We start from the raw sequence: 25,852 nt of genomic DNA, 5'->3' as shown, positions 1-25,852 counted from the left end.
CATTCATTCATTCATTCATTCATTCATTCATTCATTGATGATTGGTACTCAGCTTGAGTCCCTTGGCATCCCTTGGGACCTTCGCCATGCCTACAGAATGGTAGTTTAGTATACAATGCATGGATGCTTTTTCTGTAGACCTACAGTCTACTGGTGGAAGCCATAAGGGAATAAGAGGAAGAATTAGCCTGTGTGTTTGTGTGGCTGTGCTCCAGTAAATATTTTGATGCATCTGCTGCCAGCTCTGGTCTGAGGGAATCTACCTAGCATTTAAATTTTGATGGGGAGCTGTTTTGAATAATAACAGTGCAGCCGGCTGTGAGTCAGTGCATGTGTGTTGACTGAAGGAAGAAAAAAAATCTCAAAGCTTAATGCTTGCTGAACGCTGAGCTGCAGTGCTTTCCTTTGCCGCCTCCCCTTCTTTCTAGTAGATATTCCACACAGATTTTTTCCCCATTCTTTCTCTTGTTCATTGGGGTGGGGGAGGGAGGAACAGCAACAAAAAATAATAATAGCCCCTCACCCAAGTAGCAGTTGCAATGGGTGCTGTCATGGGCACGTTCTCATCTCTGCAAACCAAACAAAGAAGACCCTCGAGAGGTAAGGATAATCTTTTATTCTCACCACTCCCTTTCCCTTTTCCCTCTCATGTGTATGTGTGAGTAGTGGATTTTACACTGTTCGTTTAGAAGGAAGGCAGAGGAAAAAAGCAAAGCATGTGCCACTTGCAACTAACACAGCCACACTGCTTAGGAGAGGCAATTCCCTGAAAACGGCAGGGAACCGTGTGCATGGGTGTGTGTGGAAAAGCGTGTGCTTGTCTCTCTGTGTGCATAAAGGCTGCTGAAGGAGGGAAAGGGATTTGGGGATTTCCCACTTATTTTCTTGGAGGGGGGAGATGCTTGTGAGGTTGTGTAAATCCTTCACACAGACATGTGGAAGGAAGAGAAGTAGGAAGGCAGACTGCCGTGCAGCACACTTGCGGAAGAGACCTGTTTACTCCTGGTCCCATGCTGTGGCTTTAATGCACTGGGGAGTAGCATCAGCATATGGGAGAATGCTTTCCTGGTTTGCTTTTTGTGATGATTTTAGCTATGAAACACATATGTCAGTTCTGCAATAATGTAGACTAGATGCTGTCAGTTGTATCAAATGCTCATTATTTTGAGAGGGGCTGGGGAAGATAAAAGCCAGAGGGACATTTCTCTAAGGAGTAGACATGAGAGATGTTCAAATGGGGGCAGGAGAGAGCAAACATTTGGATATTCTCCCCTTCCCTAATTTAAATCCTTAAATCAGCAGATCTTGCATTTAGCATGCTAATAGTCCAGGAATTCTCTAACACTGACAGTGGGTGGTTTATTTGCCCTGTTTTCCATGTGGGGTTAACCCAAGCTTCAGAGGATGCTGGGAAGCAGAAAGTTGGAGGTGCATGAGGGGTGGGTGGGGCTGAAGCAAGCAGTTAACAGAAGAGGAGGAAGGGTTTGTGTCTGGAAAAGAACATAGATTTCGCATTCCCTTCATTTTAGGAATGAGCAACAATGGCAGATCACACCCTTTAAATGTGATCATGACCAAGAGGTTTTGAAAGCAACTTTTTATTTTGATATTTGTGAACATAACTCAATCTGCTATTAAATCACAACCACTGGCAGAAACAGATAATGAATGCTAATTCTTGATGAATTTGTGGGTTTGTAGTGTGAAAGGTTGGTCAGAGTATGAGGTAGATATGACCTATAGTCTCATCTTAAAACATATTTTATCGATTCTGGCTGTATCTTGCACCCAGTCAGGAGCCTTATTTCAAAGGAAGACAATGGGAACTAGATTCATAAAAGCTTAACTGTGTGCAAGATTGTTGACTATACATTTTCAGTAATCTTTCAGGCATTGTTACTATAGAATGTGAGCATGCCAGACCAGGTATTAAGTATTTTAAAACAGCAGGAGTTGTCCAATTCCTAGATGAGCCACCCTAAAGACCAACTGATACAGTTGCATTTGATACACATGCACACAAGTCTCTGTCAATTTGTGGTTTCAATCTCCATACATTTATACACATAAAATCTAATTCTGAAGCAGATGGTTCCCCAGCAGAAAATGTCCTGAAAATGTTCATACTCAAACTTTCACCTATATTTACAGAAGTGTGTGTATCTGTGTGTGCCTTTGTTTGTAACTGAATTGAATCTATCAAGTGGTTTTTTGAGAAATGTAAATGCCTCTGATTAAATATACTTATTACTTCAGGAAAAAATATTGTTCATATAGTTGAATAGATTTGATTTCTCTGAATATGTGATGGTGGTGAACTTTCAGTTTTAGGTGTCAGCAATAAGAGCAGGTTTTGAGCAATCATGACCAGCAAGTTGGAAGGAAGCCTTTTCCACTCTTTGCTAAGGTTTAATTTAATGCAAGGATTTGAAATATGGATCACACGTTTGGCTGTGTAAAGCCAGTGCTTTAAGTAGCATGGGAGTGGCGAAACTGTTTGAAAACTTTGGAATTGTAATAATAATAATAATAATAATAGTTTATTTTTAACCTGCCCTCTCCCCCCAAATGAACTGAAGGCGGCTTCCAAACATAAAGCATAAAATTGGCAAACATTCAATGCCATCAAATCAACATTGATACTAGGCCTGGGTAACAACGGAAAAATTTGTTTCTAAAATCGATTTGTATTTGGGGGGTTTTTTTGTTTCGATATTTAAAATAATTACAAAATTTTCCTTTTAAAAAGTTCGATATTTACGAAATTTCGTAAATGGTAAAAAATTAACGAATCGATTTCCGAAACAATAACGAATCGATTCGTTAATGGTGAACGCGACCGCGAAATACGCTAAAAAACCTCCAAAACCTTCTGAAGCTTCCCTCTCCCTCTGTTGTTGACTGTTGGTGTGATATTATAATTTTTTTTCACTAATTAAACCATAAAACTGGCCCAGACATGCGGAAATAATAACGAAACGACCTCAAACAAATAACGAAACGAATACAATATCGAAATACGAAGCATTTACAAAACGTTTTTGAAAATTCGGTTTTTTAAATAATTGCTCCAGAATGGTTCGTTATCGTTTTGTAATGGAAAAAATTAATGAATTATTAACGAATTACGAATTAACGAAACGAAACCGCCCAGCCCTAATTGATACATTTAATTCAACAATAATTGTACTCTTCCTTCTATATGAATAACAATCAGAATTCCTTCTGAATAAATGTTAAATACTTACTTGCTTAGGTCTGTGACCATTATAAGGATTTGATTACTTGCTCCAGTAAAGCAGAATTAGGGATGATCTTCTTCTCCAACCCAAGAACTGGTTTCAATTCCATTGAAGTTCTTAGGTCTGCATTCTAGGGATGGATGGGACCAAAATCATAAGACTGGGGCCCAAAATAACAACATATTTTAACTTCAAGCTCCTGCTGCCAATAGTAACTTTTTAGAATGAAAAAATACTCAGCAAAAACCTGGGGAAACCACCACAAAAGGATTTCATGTAGATGGGGACATAGCCACCTGTAGAAGCTTAGAGGATGGGGATACCATCTTTGGAGTGGAACTGGAATAGGGTTTTCCTAGGGTTTTCCATTTTCCTCCCAAATCATATCTCCCTATTTGCACAGGTCTTGAAACCATTGGTCTCTGTTTCTGTAGGAACAGAATTTGGACTGCTGGGTTTTACACCATATTGTTGGCTGCAGCAATGGCTTGCATTTATATTTTAGAGACAGAGGATTGAGAGATGTTTCTTTCCTTCATTATACCAAAAAAGAAGGCTGTAGTTGATTCTACAACCTTCTATAACTACCCACTTTTGCAAAGGAGTAGAAGTTGTTCATCCCACTGCCTTTGAGACAATTTGGAAATATGTGGATAGTATCTCCACACAGTTGTTGCTATCATCTCCCCTGCAAATGTAGCCTTGTTTTAGGGATGTAGAAATATGCTGCAGTACTAGCTTTGTACCAGCTCTAAGAAACTCTCATTTCTTTTCTTCCATCTCTGTACTCAGAGATTGCATGAAAGGTTTCAAGATGCCAGTTGTACAGTCTTTTCATCCAAACATTTTAAAAAATTACTCTACATTGTGTAGGAATTGGAAGCCCTAACAACTGTTGAAGAATGTATAATCCCTTTGAGGAGGAAGAAAAAGTCACCTCTTCAATCCACAAATTGGTGTATAATTAATTCCTCATACTTTTCTGTCTTCCTATAATTAAAAATTGCTTGAGAATTAAAATTTGCACTCATTTGTAGAATGGGAAAAACATTAGACATATTTGTAAAATAATGATCAAAACAATGTGTTCCTCAAGTGTTGAGACACCCTGGCAAGAATAATCCTAAACTGATATGATTTTTTGCAGGGTTTATTTTGTTCAAAAATTGCATTTGGTTGTTTTGTGGAGGACACAGTGTTTTATTTCCTGTGTAGAAAATGCTGTAGTTGGAGACATATTCTGCAAAAATGGAAATAATCACCTTGGCTTTTTTTTTTGCACAAGGAACAGTTTTTATGGCATAGAATTTTTTCACAATGAAATATTATTTTCTAAATGAGAAGGGCTGTTTTTTAAAGAAAAAAGTGAAGATTTTGCGCACAACGTCCTAAACTCAGAATGTTCTTTGAAAGTGGTAGAGTTTTCAAAGATGTTCTTGCAGCAAAAAAGAAAATTGGTCAAAGTACTTGCTGATTCCTTCAAGAAGAAAATTAGTGAAGAATGAATCACAATCAAGGCTATTAAATGAACTGGCTGAAGTAATTTCAGAACCACTGGCAATAATCTTTGAGAATTCTTAGAGAACAGGAGAAGTCCCAGTGCTAATCAACATCTTTAACAATGATTTGGATGATAGAATAGAAGTAACACTTATCAAATTTGCAGATAACAGCAAATTGGAAGGGATAGCTGATGCCTGACAGAACAGGATCAGAACCCAAAATGACCATAACCAATTAGAGAGCTGGACCAAAATAGACTCCACCTAAACATTAGAATGAACTTCCTGATGATAAGAATTGTTAGACAGTGGGTATGCTGCCTTACAATGTGGTGGAGTTTTTAAGCAGAGCCTGGATGGTCATCTGCCAGGAGTATTTGATCATGTGCCTCTGCATGGGAGGGGGTGCACTAGATGGTTCTCGTGCTCTCCTCTATCTCTAGGATTCTATGATAATTATTTCCATAAATGTTGTTCTGTTTTCTTAAATCATAGGCCCCTTCTACACTGTTGTATATCGCAGTTTCTGATCCTAGACTATCTGCTTATCCCAGATTATCTGGCAGTATAGACTCATATAATCCAATTCTAAGCAGATAATCTGGGATCAGATCCTGGAATATAAGGCAATGTAGAAGAGTCCTTAGATACTAGTCTTTGTGATGCATATTCCATTTTAGATTTGATGCATTTGACGAAACATTTATTTCCAGAAAAACTATTTGTATATTTGTTGAGAAAGTCGCACTCCACAGCAGGAGTGAACAATTAGTGGAACCTTACATGCATCCATTTAGGCCCATTCTACTCTGCCATATAAAATGCAGACTATACATAGAGTATAGTGTAGAGGACCTTGAGATCATCTGGGGAGGCCCTTCTCTCGATCCCGCCTGCCTCACAGGCGCGTCTGGCGGGGACGAGAGAGAGGGCCTTCTCAGTGGTGGCCCCCCGGCTGTGGAACTCCCTCCCTGCTGACATCAGACAGGCGCCCTCCCTTATGGCCTTTCGCAAGGGCCTGAAGACATGGCTTTTCGAGATGGCATTCAACTGAGTGCTATGTTACTGGAAATGACAACCGGAATGGATTACGACTACGAGATTGGTTATGATTCCACGATAAGACGGAGCGGATTATTTTAGTGTAATTAGATGTTGTGTATTAGTGATATGTTAGTTTTGTTGTCTTGGTTTCATTGTAAATTGTCTTTTATGTGCTGTACACCGCCACAAGTCGCCCTAGGGCTGAGAGCGGCGGTTAATAAATGCAAGAAATAAATAATAATAAATAAATAAATATCTGCTTTGAACTGGGTTATCTGGCAGTGTAGACTCATGTAATCCAGTTCAAAGCAGATAATGTGGATTATCTGCCTTGAAAATCTGGATTATATGGCAGTGTAAAAGTTGTCTTAGAGTTACTGGAAGTTTGCTTCTGGTTCTGAAAAGAGCATTTTAATGTTAAATTGCATGAGGAGAGCATCAACGTTCTATTTAAAAGGTGAATCACAATTTCTGAAAAACAGAGTGGTTCCTGGGAGGTCAGGGGCCACAAAACCATCCTTATTAGGGAAATTACTTCATCCAACTGTGGCCCAAGGCCTTGATCCAAAGGACAGCATGTCCATGAAAGCTTTGAACTTCTGTTTTTTGAACAGCAGGCATTCAATGATGCATTTCAACACTCTCTTGAAATGAGGGAGAGGCTCAAAAACAGTTTGCGATATGGCAACAGCAGACATGTGAAAATCTGTCAGTCTTGTTCTCACTCAGCTTCTCCATTTCCCGCCATTCTAATTCTATTCCTTTTCTCTACTGGTGTGTTAGACTTGTTTTCTCCACAAGAAGATGCATATGCATTTTGGAGTCTCTTTCAAAATGAATAGTTTTTGAAATGCATTTTCTAATTTATGGATTATTGAAAACATTTTTTCAATTGATAAAAGTGTGTTTCTGCACATGTTTCATAGTATACATTTTTAGCAATGGACACTTTTGAAATGTGGATTTTTTTCCTTCTGGGAAGCCTTGTAGGTCTTTCAAATGGACACATTTCCAATGCAAAATGTATTCCTTTTCATTAATGGTCTTGAAAGGTATAAAGTGTATCTCAGTGCAAGAAATGTCTTTTCTATGCCTGGGCATGGGTGTCAGCTGTTCAAGGGTGATGAGATTCAAAAAGTCCAGTTGATGTAAACAACTTTTTGCATCCTGTATTGAACAGTGTGGTGGAGTGTCCTTCTCTTGAGGTTTTTAAATACAGGCTGGATAATCATGTATTGAGGCTGCTTTGACAGTAGATTTTTTTCTTGGCAGGAGGATGTACTGGATAATCCTTGCAGTCTTCCAAGTGTGGGATTCTTGTAAGCTCAGAAATGGGTTGCCTCCTACAGTTATAATAAGGACTTGCAATTCCTCATTGTTCTATCTTTTGGTGCAATAGATGTTGCCCTTTCCCTGAGATTTGCAACTGTTTTTTATCATGTTTTGGCAGGCATTTTCATAGAATAGTGGAATCTGATCTGACTTTTAATACGTATTTGTAGTTTGAGAATAGATGCTGAACTTCATGTAGCCTTGAAGACCCCAGAATTGATAACGGGATCATAATCCAGTAAATACCTAAACAAGAGAGCTGGCCTTGGGGCACTCACACATTTGTTTCAATCCTGAACATAACTGGGATCAATAGTGTTAACCATCTTTCCATTTCCAAAGTCATAACTTTTCCTTGAAATATTACAAGTAATAGCCTGCTGTCCAAATAAATGCTGCACCCATGTGGTTAGATGCAAGGTTACAGAAATGACAGAATATTGCAGTATTTTATTGCCACATTCCACGTGATACTTCTGCTAGATATGCTGACATTGACATGTACTTATAATCGGTTTAAATAAATTGCTGGGTCCCAAATGATGTGTTAATTTTTTTAAAGGGAAAAGTGTGATTCTTTGTAGTTCAGTTCTCCCCTGCTTCTCCCATGGTTCCTATAATCCCCAGTAAATTCCCTTTTGGGGGCAAACATCTTTTCATTAACCAATACACAACCTAAAGTGAAGCAAGGTGGCACTCAGGTATACTGCTTGTGTATAGGTCTAGAAATTTAAATTTTAAAAAAATAGCTCACCAAAACTGGATTGACTTATTCATCAGTCAGTGTAAGTAATGTTCTTTAACTTTTCCATTTTTTTCTTAAAAAAAAAAAAGGACCAGCATCTTCTCTGAGTAATGTGGCAAAACGTGATAGCTGTGTCCATAACTATTAGAGAGCATGGCCCCTCTTTTCTCTCTGCCATAGCACTTTTTGAATGTCTTTTGAATGGGAAAATAGTGGTACACAGGGGCAGGGCCGTAGCCAGAATTTTTTTTGGGGAGGGGTTGAAATTTTCGCGGGAGGGTGGGTGGGTTGAAACCTGCCTCCTAGCTTACGCTGAAGCAAAGAGCACAGCAGGGGGCAGACCAGCCTTCAATAGCCTGCAGCTCCACCCCTGTCAACCACCTCAACCAAGTCTGGCCTCCTTAATGAGAGCATTCAACCCCCCCCCCCCAACTTGGTTGCTTCACTACATTGGCTATTGCTGCAAGTAATGACAGTGTGAATAAACTGTCGATATTTGCTTGAGATAGTGCTTGCAGTTTTGGAGGGACTCTTAATTTTTTGCATCTCATAGACTTAGCATGCGGATTTGGTTGACCAGTTAAAATTCATGAGTAAACCAGTTTTTTTTTAAAAAAAATCTGAAACATTTCGGGGGGGGGGGTTGAACCCCTAACCCCCCCCCCCCTCGCTACAGGCCTGCCCAGGGGCAGCTGTCCCCTTGGTGCTTTTCCTCAACTTATCCATGGGTCATATCAAAACCCAAAGTTTTGGACCTCGTCTTGACTTAATCATGAGGTCAGCCCCTACACAACAATATACACTATTCATTTTTAGATTAAAGGACCAGTGAAGGAAGAACACGGTCAATTCCCTTCCAGACCTATGCATACTCAGTGAAATAGGGAGCTCCAACATTTTTACGAATGATGACTACAGAAAATGTCAAACAGGAAGGAGTAAAAAGAAGAGGCAATCATAAAACCTACTTGTGCATCAAATCATGCCATTAATAAAAAGACAGTGTTAAGGAAAAAAGACTTATGAAAAATATACACCACTGTGCTCTGACATCTATTTCACAAAAAGGCAAGTTAATTTCCCAAATTACGTTTGCAAAACTTCCCTTTAAATTATTCTAAAATTCACCTACAATTATTTCCACCAAAGTAAAAAAAAATTCTCTAAACACACATATTTCCATGTGGTAATCCTAGCAATCAGATTGGATGTGTGTACACAGAAATGTACAGATACACAATGTTTTTTCAGTTATTACAACATCAGTGTCAGAATGCTGCTGTGGCAACCACATCACCCTCATTTTAAATGAGTGCTAACAGTGAATATGTTCATTGCCACAACATACTCTTCTGAAATGGTACATTTTTCCCATGGCTAGCTTCTTCTTATGTATCAGCCATGTCTGAGTAGTTTATGCCACAATTCTAAACCTGCTCCCTGAAGTGAATCTGATAAATTAATGGGTAAGGCAGATTAATGTGAGTGGAATTTAATTTCAAATATGTATGCTTAGAATTGCTTTCTTAATGGTTGTCTGCATTTTGCAAGAGTTTAAAAAAAACCTGAAATACATTAGTGAGCAGAGGGATAACGAAACATGTTGGTGTGTAAAGCATTATAAAAATACATATACTTGCACATGCAATGTGCTATTTTTAACCTTAATACACGACTACAACAATCATTATAAACTGCTGCAAGATTGGGCAGATTTTAGGAAGCCAGGGCATTCCAAACATAAAGGGTGTGACCCTTCAGGAGTTGATGAAATATTCCTTCAGTTTAAAACACAATTGACTACATTGATAAGGAACATTATCACACCAGTCAGTAAGCTGCATTGCAGATTCACTAGACACTTCTTACTGCACATCATCATCATCATATTCTAATCCCAAACCAAACCATATCACAGTTGTATTGGATGAAAGCAATGTCCATCATATTTCCTCATCCTTTGGCTTCTGAATGAACTTTCTAGCAACTTTGTCAAACACATTTTACAATGTGGTTTAGCAACTCATTTGGGGGATGTGATATCCATTGTGGGCTGTCCTTCCTGACCACAAAGGAAAGATCTAACCCTTTCTCCCCCGATCATCCAAGCACTCTCATTCATGGATGCAAGGGACAAACTGAACCCCTCCCCCTTCTGGTTCTCCTGATCACTTCCTTTGTTCTTTCTTCTTTTTTAAAAGGAGGAACAACTATGACTTTCCTACAACAAGCCCCTATTAATTGAATGTTTTCTTTTAAGGCAAGAACATTTTTCAGAATGTCCTACTTGTATATGCTTTTGCTTTGTTACAAAAGCTGAAAAACTTTAAAGTACAACTCCTAATTGCCAAATAAACACAATACCAAAAGTATTAACACTGCAAAGCACTTGAAAAAAATATTTTAGAATGCATATCATTGGAACTTGAAAACTGAAAATTGGAGTGTTCCAGGGGCAGGGGGTGGAGGGGGGGGGGAGAGACAGTTTCAAAACTCTTGAAGTTGCACAGTTCATACCTAAAAAGAATAAATAATGTATAAAGACAGGGAGAACATGGATGCGGAGGAGTTACATCCCTTCATGGGTGAGAAGGTCAATGAGCTCAAAGCACATACAGAATGAATCAGTGCAATAGGAAGCAATGCTAGGGAGGCACGCTCCTGTCTCAACAAAGGTGACTTTCCCACAGGGGAACCTGTTTTAGGAGACACATGTGATAACAATCTAGATCTGGTACGAAATAGAGTTCAGCATCATGTGGAGGACTGCAGGCTCATAGCTATAACATAAAACCTTCTAATGCTCACATATTTGTGCACCTTGGCGTATGTATTATATCCTTATTGGGGCCAAGATATATTCATTTTTTAGTATAACTGCTAAGACTCCTTTCACATCTATAATGAATGTTTAGAAGGCCTAGCCTGATGCTTTAAGCAGCTGTATGCACATTGGACCTGTGCAGTTTAGGCTCCTTTGATAACTAGGGATGTGGCATGTGCCAACAAGTTCTTGTGTGCAGTTCAAGAATGAGGTAGGTGAGTGCTTTCTCTTTTGAGGGGGCAAATGAGATTTACTAATTTTATTGAGTCATTGAGTTGTAAGAGACAAAAAGGCCATCTGGTCCAACCCCTGAAAGTAATCGACATGGAACTCAACATGGCTTACAAGGCTAAAACATATAAAGGTAAAAACCTGATGAATAAAAAAGATGAAACATAATAAATAAGAAACCATACTAAAATGTCATTAATCTTTAGCAGTGTGAAGTCATTAAGAAAAAGAGAAAAGAAAGCACACATACACACACTATAAAAAGATTCCTTGCCATCACTTAATCATCAAATGTCTATTGAAATAAAAAGGCATTTGCTTGCCACTTAGAGGAAAGCAGAGAGGAGCCCAGTCCAGTCTTTTAGACTGAATTTAGAAGGACATTCAACAGCTTGGAAATAACTATCAAGAAGACTCATCCATGTGTCCAAATTGCTTTGGTGGCAATGGACGCTTTACTAAGTTGACAAAGGGTAAATATTTTTTTTAAAAAACTGAGCTATCTTTTCCCTTTTATTTTTGTCACTATAAAATACTGTCTTTGTTGTTCCTTTCACAAAAGTATCTAGAGTGGAAAGTCTCTGCTCTGTCTTTTAATGAGGAAATGATTCTACTTTCAAGTCTAGACAGTGATGCATGGGAAAGGTGAAAAGCTTGTCTTACTGTAGTATTCTCCTTATGAACATACAGATGTTTGCAAGATTATTATCTCAGAAAGTAGTATTTAATATTTAATTGATCTATAAAATCGTATTTTCTATAATAGACTGATCAGGAAAATATAACATTTATAGTTTTTGTAGGTTTTGAGAACCCTTGTGTTAAGTAATGTGTTGAAATAATGGATCAATAAAATTATGTCTCTGTGAATTTCTTTGCATGCTAGCTAATGTAACGAGCCATCAAAGTAACCAGGTTTTTCTATGTATATTTCATTTCCTTTATGTCATCATAGTCAGTGTAATTGATATATGAATGTTGTTGCAGATATGGTAGTAAGGATAGTTGAATCAAATATGAAGAAGTAGGGTTTTTTTTTTAAATTGAAATGTTCAGTGCCTACACTGAGCAAGTTCAAAGTGCATGGCTTAGAAAGGGCCATGCTGTCTAGTATCTATATCATTGTTCATGGACGAGGAGCCTGCTAGGCAGAGAAAGATGGCAACCCTAAATCAGGCTGAATAAACATGGACTCAGAACTGAACTTGTAACAATTAGACATGAAGAATTCTCTGAATTAGTGAATCCATCCATTTTTGTTTCATACAATAGATATTTCATTATGTGCATATACACTATCCCAGTTAGAAAAAGTTACAACAAGATTTACAAAATTGGGAAAAGATGAAGTTGTTCATTGAAACTAGGAACCAAAATATTTAATTTTATAACCTACATTGCTTCTTTGCTTTTCCTCTTGTCCCCCACAATATTTAAGGTCTGTTGTAGGACTATGGCATTCCAGGAAATGATTTATCCAGGGATCACCTATTTCTTCTTTCTCTCTCCTTTTGATAATAGTTAATTGTATTGAATAAAATCTACATAAAGTAGAAATGGAATAAAACTTTCAAAAGAAATTTAAAACAATGAAACAACAACAAAAAACTGTAAACATACCAACCTGTCAAATTAATACAGACTAGGAGAAAAAATGGAAAAATAAATATGAACATTATCACACCTGAATGCACAAATCTAAACCAGGTATTTTACCTATGTAACAAAAACTGAAACTAACAAAATAGAAAAACATGACTTCCCATAACCTTTTCAGCAGTTGTATTTTAATTCTAAAACTCTACATTTAGTTATGCCTCATGTGTGCATTTAACTAATTATAAAAAAGCAATAGTTGTCTAATTGTCATCTTTTTCAGTCAGTTGGAGGTTCCAGTCTTTAAAAACATATGCCCTTTTTTCTTCCATTTTAGTAAACAGACATTGTTTGTAGGTAATAAGTCACTCTTCCATTTTGAGCATATAAAATCCTTGCAGCTGTTTACATGTATTGAAATATTCTTCCATGACCCTTTCTAATTGATTATTTATCAGTTCCAAAAGAAAAAAAAATAGTTTCAAAAAAAATTTTGATCAGATTTTTCATTTAGAGACAATGGTTTGAAGCCTTTTTCTTGTGGTTACTACCTATGATAGAAATATATTTACTTATTGCATTTTCAGTACACATTCTGTGTAAATTCTGTCATTTTGGAAGAATACCTGCAATAGACACTATATAGTATGCTGTGATCTGACTAAACTCATCAGAGTGCTCATGATTATTTCTTTATGTTCCCTTAAATTGCTATTCAACAAAATATCTCTGATGCTTTTGGTTTATTTAAGTGATAGCTGGAACCTTTCCTGTCAACATGGTATATTTTGAATTATGTGCCAATGCGTTTTCATGGAAACATGTTTGTAGTATAATTGAAGATGTGAGTCCAGTTAAGATGGTTGAATTGTGGCCTGCCTTGTGTTTTAGTAGTTCAAAGCATGGCTTTTGAAATTCCGATGTAAACCTGAACCAGCACATCTTCTGGATACCATTTGTCAGTTAAACGATTGGTCAATATGCAGGTTTCCTTTCTGAAGTCACTTTCATTGGAACAATTCCATTTCAATTGTAGGAGCTGTTCACAGGGGAGATAGAATCTAAGTAATCTGGAGTGTGAGCTGTTAAATCTTAAATAAGTGCTGGCACCTATGCACTTTCTGTATAGGAAAGTGTGAACTGATCCCCTGCTCTTTTTTTACACTTTTAAATCTAAAAAGTTTATTTCATGTTCTTGAATTCTACATAAGAATTGTTCCAATGGTGGTTCAATTCTAGAATTTCATGAGTTCATTTGTATTCCTTCACAAATATAGAAAACATTATCTAAATGCCTCATCCAAAATTTTCAATTTGAACTCACTTCATTTTCAAACTTCATTTTCAAATTTTCTTCCATTGGGATCATAGGGTATCTCATAGCAATTCCTTTTAACTGCCTATAGAAGTTGTTTTCAAACTTAAAATTTGCAAGTAGAGGTTATAGGAACCTTTCAATTAAAAATAATAAAGAGTTTGAATATCTGGGTGATGTAGGCATGGAGGAACGTATACGATACCTAGTTCTGACGAATGTAGGGGCAGGCTTTGGCTGCAGTCAAATTGTCTGCCCTTGCCCTGCATAAATGTCGTTGAAGTAAACAAATGCAGAATACAATGTGTCAAAATAGAAAGCTAGGCCCTTTTCACCTCACGTGGCCCAAGATGGTGGGCACACAGACAGAGAGGGCTTACCAGAAGCAGCCCACCATCTTCCAGAACAAGGAGCGAGTGCTTTTGGGGGGGACAAACAAAGAGAAGCTCCCTCGCTATTACAATAACATCGGCCAGGGTTTCAAGACCCCCAAGGGGGCCATTGCAGGTACCTAAATTGACAAGAAATGCCCTTTCATGGGTAACGTCTCGATCCAAGGCCGCATCCTGTCAGTGGTCACCAAGATGAAAATGCAGCGCACCATCGTCATCTGCAGGGACTACTTGCACTATATCCGCAAGTACAACCGCTTTGAGAAGCGCCACAAGAATATGTTGGTTCACCTGTCCCCTTGTTTCAGGGATGTCCAGATCAGGGAAATTGTGACAGTGGGTGAGTGCCACCCACTCAGCAAGACGGTCCGCTTCAATGTTTTGAAGGTGACCAAAGCTGCCGGCACCAAGAAGCAGTTCCAGAAGTTCTGAAGAAGGAAGGAAGGAGCTTCCCTCTAGACTCCCAAATAAAGTTTTTATAAAGACCCCCCCCCCCCCAAAAAAAAATATATGGAACGCTAGACCACTGAATATAGAACTTGATTTGTGGTTTTAGCTGAATTGTAAAAAGCCCTTAGGTTAGGCAGATTACAAATATGGCAGGTTATATTGCATGACTGGACAATTCTCTCCATGCCTGCATTAAAAATAGGTTTTATTGTGGGTGGAGGTTGATGTTCTTCAGTATATTTTGCAAATGCCATTGATTCACAATAGAGTTAGACAGAAACCACTTTTAGAAGTTCATTACTTGAGATACACAATAAGAACACTTGAGAAGCTACACCTCAAGAAGGGTTTAGATCATTTTGAATCCTGTTTTGGAACTATCGGGAAAACAAATACTTATGTATTGATTATTCTGAGCAGTTATGGTGACTGAAAATAATTCAGATAAAATTTTATCTGAACAGTTGTACTATCATCTCTAATCACATTCAATATGGATCAATGCTGATTTGCTCTGCCCCTCCATGCTAATATGCTGGGAAACATAGGTTTCTTTTTCCAGAACTGAACAGGATCCAGGAGATACCAAAGGCAACAATGCTTTGCACTGCTTCATCTGCATCCTTTCTTTAGCCAAATCTGCCTTTCAAATTCTTACTGTGCTTCTGGATGCAAAAGCTCTAAAGTTCAAAATGCTCATACATAGTAAAATGTCACCTCTTTCTTCTCCTGGACTTGCATTATAATCATCATCTTCATCTTCATCATTTTAGCAATTCTTTCAGTCTAAATGAGCCACAACAAATGCCAGATTGAATGACTAGGGATGGAAATTGCCCCATAGATGTTGCACTGCAGCTTCTGCATTCTCCACCATGGACTATGCTGACTAAATAGGTTGGGAGTTATAGTCCTGCAACATCTGGAAGTTCAGAGAATTCCCATGCTGATTCTAGATATTAGGGTTGGTTGATTAAAAAATGGTTCAAAACCCGTTTCGGATGTAGGGGGTGCTGGTGGTTCGATTTGGAATTGAATTCCAAATTTTTCCAAAAACATATTCAGAACTTTCTGAAATTTCTGAATCGCTTCATTAATGGTGGACGCAAATGTGCAATACACAAAAAACAGCAAATGGCACTAGGCAAACTTCAGGGGATTCTCTCTCTCCCCCATTTTTAGAAGAATTAGGGAAGGAGAAGCTTGGATGTATGGGATTTGTAGTGTCTTTTTAGGCAAAACACAGCAAACTAAGAAAAGAACAAACAGCCAGCCAAGAGACCTTTTGGGGCCTTGGAAGCTGATTCCACAAGTTAGGGAAGGAGAGGCTTGAATGTATGGGATTTGTAGTCTTTTTAGGCAACACACAGCAAACTAAGAAAATAACAAACAGCCCTGAGATCTTTGGGCCTTGGAAGCTGATTTTACAACTTTAGGAAGGAGAGATTGTGTTCAAAGAGTGGCATGAATTGATGGGAGATCTAGTTCTTTTGAGGCAATGTGCAACACAAACTAAAAAAAGCACTGAGGCCAGAGAGACCTGCTACAACGCTGGGGCTTTAAAAATGGAGTGCATTGGTTCTTTCATGTTGCTCCTTCCACCCATGCCATGCACTCACACACCCCAATACCCTCGCGGTGCCCATCTGTCCCAAATCCCAAAAGAAACAATGCTCAAGAGGCAAGGCAGGTAGGTAGCCAGGCAAGCAAGAGCCCTTCTCCCAGCCCTTCTTCTCTGCTTGCTTGCACGCCCTGCACTTCTTCCAACCTCCCTTCAACACAACCTCCCTTCCCTTTCCCTTCTCTTCCCGGGCTCTGAATGAGCCTCTGAGCCATGTGCTCCCATTTATATAGAGCAATGGCTGCCAAAACCCTTCCCCTCCCCAAAACTTCTCCCCTGATTGGCTGGTAGGCAAGTAGCCTCCCAGCATGCAAGCTGCTTGCCTCCCAGCAGGTCAGAGGGCTGAAAATATGCAGAAATATTTCCAGCTCACTTCCTGAGTTGTAACAAAATGGCAGAAAAAGCTTTGGAAGGGCAAAGGGATTTCCTGTTTTTTTAAAATACTTCGAAATCGCTTCAAAAAGGTAATTTTAATGAATTTATAATGAGTTACGAGTTATCCGATGTGGAACTATCCATGTCTACTAGATATTATCATTTTCTCCATCATGTAAGTATCCCAATTTGCAGATTTTATTCTGGCAGGGGTCACATAAAGATAGCACATATATTTCAGGGAGTGAAAATGTGGCAGTTTCATTTTCATTGCATTTTACAGGGCCTACCAAAATTCTTCTCCACATTTCCATTTCTAGTTGCAAAGCATTTACTTTCTTACCAAGTAAACATTTGTAAATATTTTGGTTAGCATCTTTCTTAATGTCCATTTTAAGCATTTCCCCTTGATTAAAGGATGGTTCTGGACATTTGTCTGGTATATGTATTTTTGACTGTGTGTACTTCAGAATCTAAAAAAGTATGTTGAGCTTTTCTTAACGGTTCCACCTATCTTATTTTGAAGAAAATGTTTCATTTACTGAAAAGGTTCTGTTATTTTATTCGTAGCTCACCCTTTACCAATATGAAACTCAAGGCAAATTACAACAAAATACAAGGTATAATGCAAAGTTAAAACAAGACATCGTACAGAGCTTTAGCAAACAATTTGATAAAACATTATATTAAAAACATTGATTTGCAACAATAAAAAGCAGTTAATACATAACAATAACAATAAAACAACCCAAGTAAAAGGTATGCAAAACCCAGTCAAGAATAAAACATCTGGATAAATGAAAGGATCTTTGATTGCCTTGTGGAAATGACCAGAGAGAGGGTCAACCTAGCCTCCCAAGGAAGAGAAATCCACAAACAAGAATTGAAAATGGTCTTTCCCATTATCTCACCAGAGAAAGCAGTAAAGGTGGAGGGACCAAGAAAAAACACTATCCAAGTTTCTTAAAATTTGAACAGGTTTATATCAGGAGACAGTCTGAACCCAAGCTCCATGAATTTCTCATGTAAACTCAGTGTAATTGGTCCAAAGTGAAACAACAATGTGTGCAGTTACTGTACTACATACAAGATTACTGGATAAAAACAGGACAAGGTTCTTGCAAACTTAATGCAGGAAGAAGGTAATTTCCACAGGTATTGCTTGCTATGCAAGCAGTAACTGCTAAATTTCCACTTCTGCAGAATCATTAAAGATACTGGATCCTTGCCCTGTTTTCACCTGGCAATCTTAATTGCACACATTGTGTATTAGCTCTTCAGTGATGGGAAGTTGGGGAAAGGATTAGCTCCCACTCCACTCTCATCAACACTATTAGAAGTGCAATGAACCAATGTGGTTTAAAATTCAATTTGAAAATAATGACACCGTTTTCTAATTTTGTTGGGAAACAATTTGGTTAACCAAGCTTGAAAACAAATTGAGCCCAGGAGTGTATCCATCTCCAGTGAGTGCAGAAGTACAGAAGAACAACCCTGCTGGATCAGACCAAAAGTTGGTCAACTTCAACATTCTGCCCTCGTTACAGCTCATTAGTTGCCCACAGAAGCCTACCAGCATATGTACAGTGAAATTCCTGCACCTGCTATTAAACCTCTGTATATTGGACAGGATTTCTTGAGACATGCTCAGCAAGGGTTTAATAAAATATGCACAGGAATGTGCTTGACCAGACAAATCAGTGGGGAAAGTGTTCCTTAGAAGCTGCATATCTACAAACTAGCAGTTGTCAAAATATCAAACATGGAAATGAAATATCACTGAGTGCCAACTAAAGATATCTAACATCCTGTGACTATTTAACAAACACTCAGCTACCAGTTGTCAAGATTTTAAATGCTGAAGTGAAATATCATCGCATGTTAAAGACATCAAACATTCTGTGACTATTTAGTAAATATTGGAGCACTTAGGGAATAACGAGACACTGTTCAATACAAACAGCTCACACACTTTTCACTTCTAAAGTTCATTTCATCTTTCTAGAAGGCTTTAAAGCTGCCATATAGCTTCAACTACCTTGTCCTCAAGCCTAATGTCTGTAGCAGAAAAGGCAACATATATTACATTGGGATGAGCAATATTTGTATCCTACAAATATTGGTGACTTTTCTTAAAGGAGTGTATTTTGTCACATAGGATTTGCCAAAGTATATTTTAGCCATACAATCCTCTCATTGATCAGACTCCACAAGAGTCTTTTTAATTAAGGAGTAAATATGCTTGTTATATAACATAAATACTAGCAGTGAGACAACATGATAATAAAATTAGCCTATGTTTACCCACTGCAACTTTTATAAGCAGTTTGTTTTGTTCAGGTGAGAATATTTTCTGACCAGAACTTTTATTAAAATGCCAAATGACTAACTAAAGGTTAAACAGAATTGCTTCAAGGTTGCCAAAATATTCGGTACTTTAGCACTTTGCCTCATAACTTACATGAAAAGACCTTAAGGCCAAGCACAAAATCTCCCACTACTTAGGACAAAACAACTCATGACCTCTTGTAGGTTAGAAAAAGGGCATAGTTATGCCAGGAAATATTTTTATAGTTCACATTCTATGGACTCCGGAGGGAAAGAAAGATACCACCCAAGAAAAGACCTTTGATTATGGTCTTCCTTTTAAAAGTACTTTATTTTTTGTTTAGAAGAACAGTTTGTACTTGTGGGTGGGCAATCTTCCACCCACGGATTAAAAATGAATGAAAAGCAATTTTAGTGGAGTGTTCTAGAGAGGAAAGATGAACATCTCAGCCACGTTAATGAAAAAGGGCGCTCTACTGGAAACCCTGGTTGGAGATGAAATTCAAAGCCTCTTGTGTTTATATAAGGTACTCAAGACAAGAATGGGGTTATGGCTCAGTCCCACTACTTTACATGTCAAATATGCTCTTGTACTATATGCATTCACAGAGCCACCTTAAACTGGAGTTTCAGTAGGAAGTTGGAATGAAGAACCATATACTTCCTTACCATCAGTTTTCACAACCAAGCCCACACATCACCTGAGGTTACAAAGAAGAGGCTCATGGCTAGAAGATGTAACATAGACCTATATGTGTCATAGATCAAATCATAGAACATGATTAAAATGTTCTTAACTTGTAGTTAAGTGGCATTAACACAGAAAGTTGTCTTAATAGCATGAAAAATAGGACATCGATAGCAGCAGGTTTGTGCCTATAGCTATGTAGTAGGGCTGGGCAACCACGGAAAAATTTGTTTCTAAACTCGATTCGTTTTTTGGGGGTTTTTGCGTTTCGATATTTAAAAGAATTCCGAAATTTTTCTTTAAAAAAGTTCGATATTTACAAAATTTCGTAAATTACGAAACAATTATGAAACGATTTCGAAACGAATACGAATCGATTCGTTAATGGCGGACGCGACCGCGCAATACGCTAAAAAACCTCCATATGGGACAGGGGGAACTTTTGAAGCTTCCCTCTCCCTCTGTTGTTGACTGTTGGTGTGATATTTATAATTTTTTTTCACTGATTAAACAAACAACAGCTATAAAACTTGCCCCAGACATGCGGAAATAATAACGAAACGATTTCGAAACGATTTCGAAACGAATACGAAACAAATACGAAGCAATTACGAAACGAATTGAAAAATTCGTTTCGTTTTTTAGATGCTCCTGAATGGTTCAAAATCGCTTCGTTATTAAAAAAAACGAATTTTTAACGAATTACGAAATTACGAAACGAAACCGCCCAGCCCTACTATGTAGTAACTTTTCCATGTGACTCAATCCCTTGAAAAGCTGTCCATCACTTGGAAGCTGCTATGAACCGCATTGAGTGGGCTCTGTTAAGAAATAGTAGATAGCAAAGGTATCCACTGTAAAGTATATTGAGCCAAGATAAGAATATTATGAAAAACGTCCCTCTCATCTGACTTTGCTGGAAACACAGCATATTATTTGAGAACACAGAAGTGCTGGACCACTCTCACAACCACCATGTCAGACTACACAGAGAAGCCATTGAAATCCACAAGCATGTGGACAATTTCAACAGAAAGGAAGAAACGATGAAAATGAACAAGATCTGGCTACCAGTATTAAAAAATTCTAAAATTGCAACAGCAAAAACAGCAGAGAGGAAACAGGCAGGGACATCTAATTACCTTTCAAGAAAAGTTTGCTCCAGGCACAGTCAACCCATTGTATGCTAATCAAGGTGGTCAGTTGAAATATTCACACCAGCCCAACTGACAAAAGTCCTTTATCTCACTCTGGTCATTCCACAGATATATAAACCCTTTTTCCCAGTTCCAACAGACCTCACCTCTGAGGATGCTTGCCATAGATGCAGGCAAAACGTCAGGAGAAAAATTGCCTCCAGAACATGGCCATATAGCCCAAAAACCTACAACAACCCATTTGCTGGAAACATTTGCCATATTAATATGTATGCTGAGTTGAAGCTGAGAAATACGTACTTCAAGCTTTTATACAAGTTATCTTGCACAACACTGTTTTCGTTGCTTTTCTTTGTTGTCTTTTGCTCTCTCTTTGTCTTAACACTTTTTAATTCATTTTGTAAAGATTAAGCACATATGTGCAAACAAAACTGAGAAATCATGATGTAAGTGGATCAGAGGATCTGGAAAGATGTATTGAAAAGAATGTGATATTTTAGTGAGTTACCTGAGAACACTTCATGTCAAATCAGTGCAGAGTGAATCCATTTATTCTCATAGATAAAACCTATTGGGAGGTGGCTCTGTGATACTTGGTCAGGGGAATGCCATCTTGGTGGCAGAATAAAGAACTGGCCGCATTGCCTTTAGCTGTGATGTCACTTGGCATTGCCTGCACCAGGCATAAGTTTGAATCACTTTATTTTTATAACTTGATGACTGTACCCTTTTCATTTTGGTCTGTTTTGGATTATCTAATTAGTAATTGCACTGTTTCATGGGCTGCCTCAAAATAAAAGCGTTTATCATATAAGATCCACACATTGGCCATAAAGTTGATATAAGCTGAGTATATAATGTTAAATTATTATAGCAATAAGGAGGAGTGTGTTTGGCATGCTTTTACCAGCAGGCCCACGTATATCATGAAACATTAGGAAGAACCTCCAGGTGTTACAACATCTTCACAAATAGAACAGTCTACATCTAATGGTGATGGACTCTAATTTTTAATAGATTTATTTTTAATCAGTAACTAGATGACCCTGAGAGGGGGTCAAATTAGATATACTCTGAAATCCCTTCAGTCTCCGATTAATAAAAATTCTTACCTTTTATAAGTTAAGATTTCACATGATACTAATTTGTTTTAATGGCATTATAAAAATGCTAATGAGGCTTTATTAGCTTCAACAGCAAACTAGCCTTTAATGAAGTTTATGTATTATAGCTCTTCTGAGGTACAAATATGTGAAGCTCAAAAATTATTGAACCAGGAAAAGTAAAATGAATTCATCAACCAGAAAGCCTCATGAATTACTCAAGTGAGGATATTTAGTTAAACCATGATACATTGCACTTGAATTGAGAAAGTATTTATCGCTGGACAGATTACAATACATATGTTAAACTGAGGAAGGATTGGAAAATGGGACTGGACAGATATATGGCAGAAAAATTTGACCATCAAGATGAGTAGAAAAGTTGGAGCAGATGATATTGTCCACATAAACATATGTGCATATTCAACAGAAATGTAAAAAAAAAAAATCTGTCAGTAAACATATTGCAATATATACCATTAAGTGTTGGTAATAGATTGGATAAACCGATGCTTAATCCAGAGAAGAAAATGGTACTCAATGTTGTGTATAATGACAAGTGAGGAAATAGCATTTCAACTTGTTTTGAATATATCACACTCTTTTTGAACCAATTTAGTTTGTAATTTGGGTGTGCCCTATCTCTAGATTTGAATGCTGAATTCATATTCAGCAACGGCTATAAGGTTTTTTGAACAGCTGAAAGGTATTACACTATCTGCGTCTACTCTGGGAGACATTATTTAATGGTAGCCCATGCATCTTCGGACGCATCTGTACTGCCATGTAATCCAGTTTGAATTGCTCTATAATGGTTAGTGTAGACTGATATAATGCAGCTTGAACCGCATTATTTGCTGCATTTGTTAACCCAGTTTGATGCAGTTAAACCTAGTTCGATGCAGTTAAGGAAGGTCCTGTCTAGCAGTGTAGATAGGATCTTCCTTAGATTACTGTTGTGTGTTCTACATGCTATTGAATGGTTGCCACTGCTTCAGAATTCTGCAGTCAATTAGATGATCTAAGCTATGTATAGGGAATATAAGAACTCTTTGTTACAACAGTTTTCTGATATCAAATTATTGGTTATAACAGTGAAGCTACAGGTAAGCAATGTGAACCCGCTAAATGTTTTTCTAACACAGCTCCTGCCATCTTTCATTACTGCCTATGCTGGCTACTAGGGATGATACGAGTTACAGTCTATCAGTATCTGGATGGCCACAGTAGTCCAGCAATATGTGAACATTCAACATGTGTTTGAGGGTAAAACTTTTCATCAGAAAAGCATGAATATTTACCTATGAGTTGCTCTCAATGCCCGTGTATGTCTCTCTCTGATGAACATGCATTAAGAAGTTCAAATTTGTCAGTCCCATTCTTGATGGGTTTCTCAGTTTTTGACTCACATTTTTATTCTGTCATAGATTGTGGTTGTACTTCTCTTTCTACATGAACATTCTTGCATATTTCAATTAGAACTTTCCTATATTTTTTCTAACACACTGTATGTGCATTCTCTTAGGCACACTCACTTTGACTAAACTTGAGTTACCAGAGCATTTTTGTCTGTATAGATCCCCCCCCCCCCCCCCCGTCTCAGATATATGCATTTTTATTCTGGGAATATTGGAAATACCCGTGAGCAATTTTTCCTTCTGTGAAATACAAGTTTGGTATTCTTTATCTGAAATACTTGGGACCAGAAGCATTTTGGACTTTGGAATGCTCACATCTGAATCTACATACTGTACTTGAATATGAGAACCAAGTCTAAACATGAAATCCATTTACATTTTACATGAATTTTACACACATAGGCTGAAAGTGATTTTATGCAATATTTTAAGTAATGCCATGTATGAAATAAAACTTGAACCTTCAGAATGCAGTGATGTCACCATTTCAGCCATCCATGTGGATAATTTTGGATTTTGTCATGTTTCAGATTTTGGGATTCCCAATAAGGGATGCTCAACTGTGTGCTTTGCAAAAGCATTTTATTCTGCTGTCTATCTGTCTGCCTCGGAATGTGCAAAATTAGTATTTTGTTCCAAAGAACCAAGCCAAAAGATTTTTTTTTAAAAATTTATCTTACACTGACAATTAACGACTTATTTATATATTGCATTTTGGTCTTCCTGGCTAATCTGATTTTTCTTTGCTGCTTTTCCTCTCTTTGATGCTTTTAGACATACTTTCATGGCAAAACAAAAATGATGGGAATTTAATAACTAGAAAATTAGCACAAATATAAGCTAACTTTGCCTATGACTACCTAAAGTAATAGAGCATATTAAAAATAATGTAGACAATCATTCCCTATACCTAACATTACTTTGGCTGAATGCTGCTACAGAAATATAGTCATTTTGAAACTTCAAATATTTTATTTATTTATTTTTAAAGATTGACTTTTCTGGTTTCTGGCAATATTTTAAAAATGTCTTTCAAATAGCGTGATCCTAAACTGTAACCAAGCTTGTGGGGGAAAGCACTGTCTTCTTCAAATACAAATGAAAGAGCTTGTCAGTGTTGGCATGCCACACTTGTGGCAAAACTAGCAAAGTGTTGCAGCAGAAGAACTGGACTAAAAATGGGACTGCTTCTCTGGTTTTCCCAGAGGTATGTATAGGTTTGTGACAATAGTGGGGAATATAATACCTTTTGCCTAACCATTATGCCGGTGAGCAATACATCTTGGCCAGGTGCCAGCAGTAGGTGAATAAGATTACTAATGAAAAAAAGACTGTGTGAGTGACTGGTAAGAATCCCAGTGAGAGTTTTAAATAGGCAGCTTAGCTGAACTTTACAGTTTTCTGTCAGCTCTGTGGGACCTGAGAAAGACAAACAGCTGATAGATGCCTTGGCTGGTATTCGGCCAGAGCTTTGACCTCAGGAGGCCCGGATGAAGATCTTATAGGAATGTGTGTATGTATAGTCTATGCACAGTCTACGCACAATCAGAAATTTGTTTTGTTCTGTGGTTTAGGATGCTGGGTTTTTATAGAGGCTTGTATGTAGTCTGTTCGTAACAAAATTGTGCCCAGGAGGAGGAAATCCCTGTGAATCTGTTCTTGTTACTGTTAACACCAAGCAGCAGCTTTCAATGCAATATTTCCCTTTTCTGTTATTAAAAAAAACCCCTGATTCCTGTTGCCAAGTAGAGATCTCTGACCATTGCTTCCTTAGTTAATCCCAATTTGAGGAAAAAATGGAATGAGATCAACAGGTATCGACAAGTGAGCCCAGGGGGAAGAAAAAAGGTCTGATACTTTCCTTTGGTGTAAAGGGACAAATAGGCTGATCATTGCACAACTGGTATGCCCCTTCCCTAATAACAGGATGCCACTGTCTTTTAAGCAGTAACTAGATGACCCCGAGAAGGGGTCAAATTAGATATACTCTGAGGTCCCTTCAGTCTCTGCAGCATTAAATTCATTCCTCACAAACCAAAGCAAGGGAATACCATGGCAGGAATCCACTCCCACCCTTGAACTATAGGCCTGAAAAATGAGGTTGATAACATTTAAAATACGATGAATATGTTTTTACAACACAGAATTCATTATATTATCTTGTACATCAACACTTGGTTTACAGTGTAATTGTGTATTCCTTGGCAACTGTGAGGTAGACTCAAAATCTCTTTACTGCAATCCATGACAATTCTGGCAGAAAGTATGATGAGGTCATAGATCTGTTTTGTTTTGGTGTGGCATCACAATTAGGAAACTAATTGGGGTGCTCAGAACATATGCCATTCAACAGGCTCAAAATATATGTGATTTTCCTGTTTTTATTTCTTTAACTGATAAGGGTTTTTTTTAAGTGTTTCTTATTGTTTTCATTTGGTCTAGTTGGCTTTGTTGTTTTAGATTTAGTACTGATTCAAAGGCAAGATACA

The 25,852-nt window shown here is 37.8% G+C and overlaps 1 protein-coding gene and 1 pseudogene across 3 annotated transcripts in view; both read left to right on the top strand.

Moving 5' to 3' along the window:
- The window catches only part of KCNIP1 (potassium voltage-gated channel interacting protein 1), a 725,477-nt gene that overhangs the window by 269,436 nt on the left and 430,189 nt on the right, over nt 1-25,852 (top strand). Inside the window, exon 1 of one of the 3 annotated variants that reach the window (XM_060765033.2) lies at nt 79-600. The exons of 1 other annotated variant lie outside the window; for it this stretch is intronic. In XM_060765033.2, coding sequence (XP_060621016.1) covers nt 540-600 — 61 coding nt within the window. In that variant the 5' untranslated portion in view covers nt 79-539. Of the gene's footprint in view, nt 1-78; nt 601-25,852 lie in introns of those variants that run through there. One more of the 3 variants, XM_060765036.2, reaches the window with a different exon arrangement.
- Nucleotides 14,182-14,709, top strand: LOC132766654 (small ribosomal subunit protein uS17-like; annotated as a pseudogene).

This window comes from Anolis sagrei, chromosome 2 (assembly GCF_037176765.1).
Source record: "Anolis sagrei isolate rAnoSag1 chromosome 2, rAnoSag1.mat, whole genome shotgun sequence".
NCBI classification, from domain to species: Eukaryota; Metazoa; Chordata; class Lepidosauria; order Squamata; family Dactyloidae; genus Anolis; species Anolis sagrei.
This window is presented reverse-complemented; position numbering and strand designations above follow the sequence as displayed.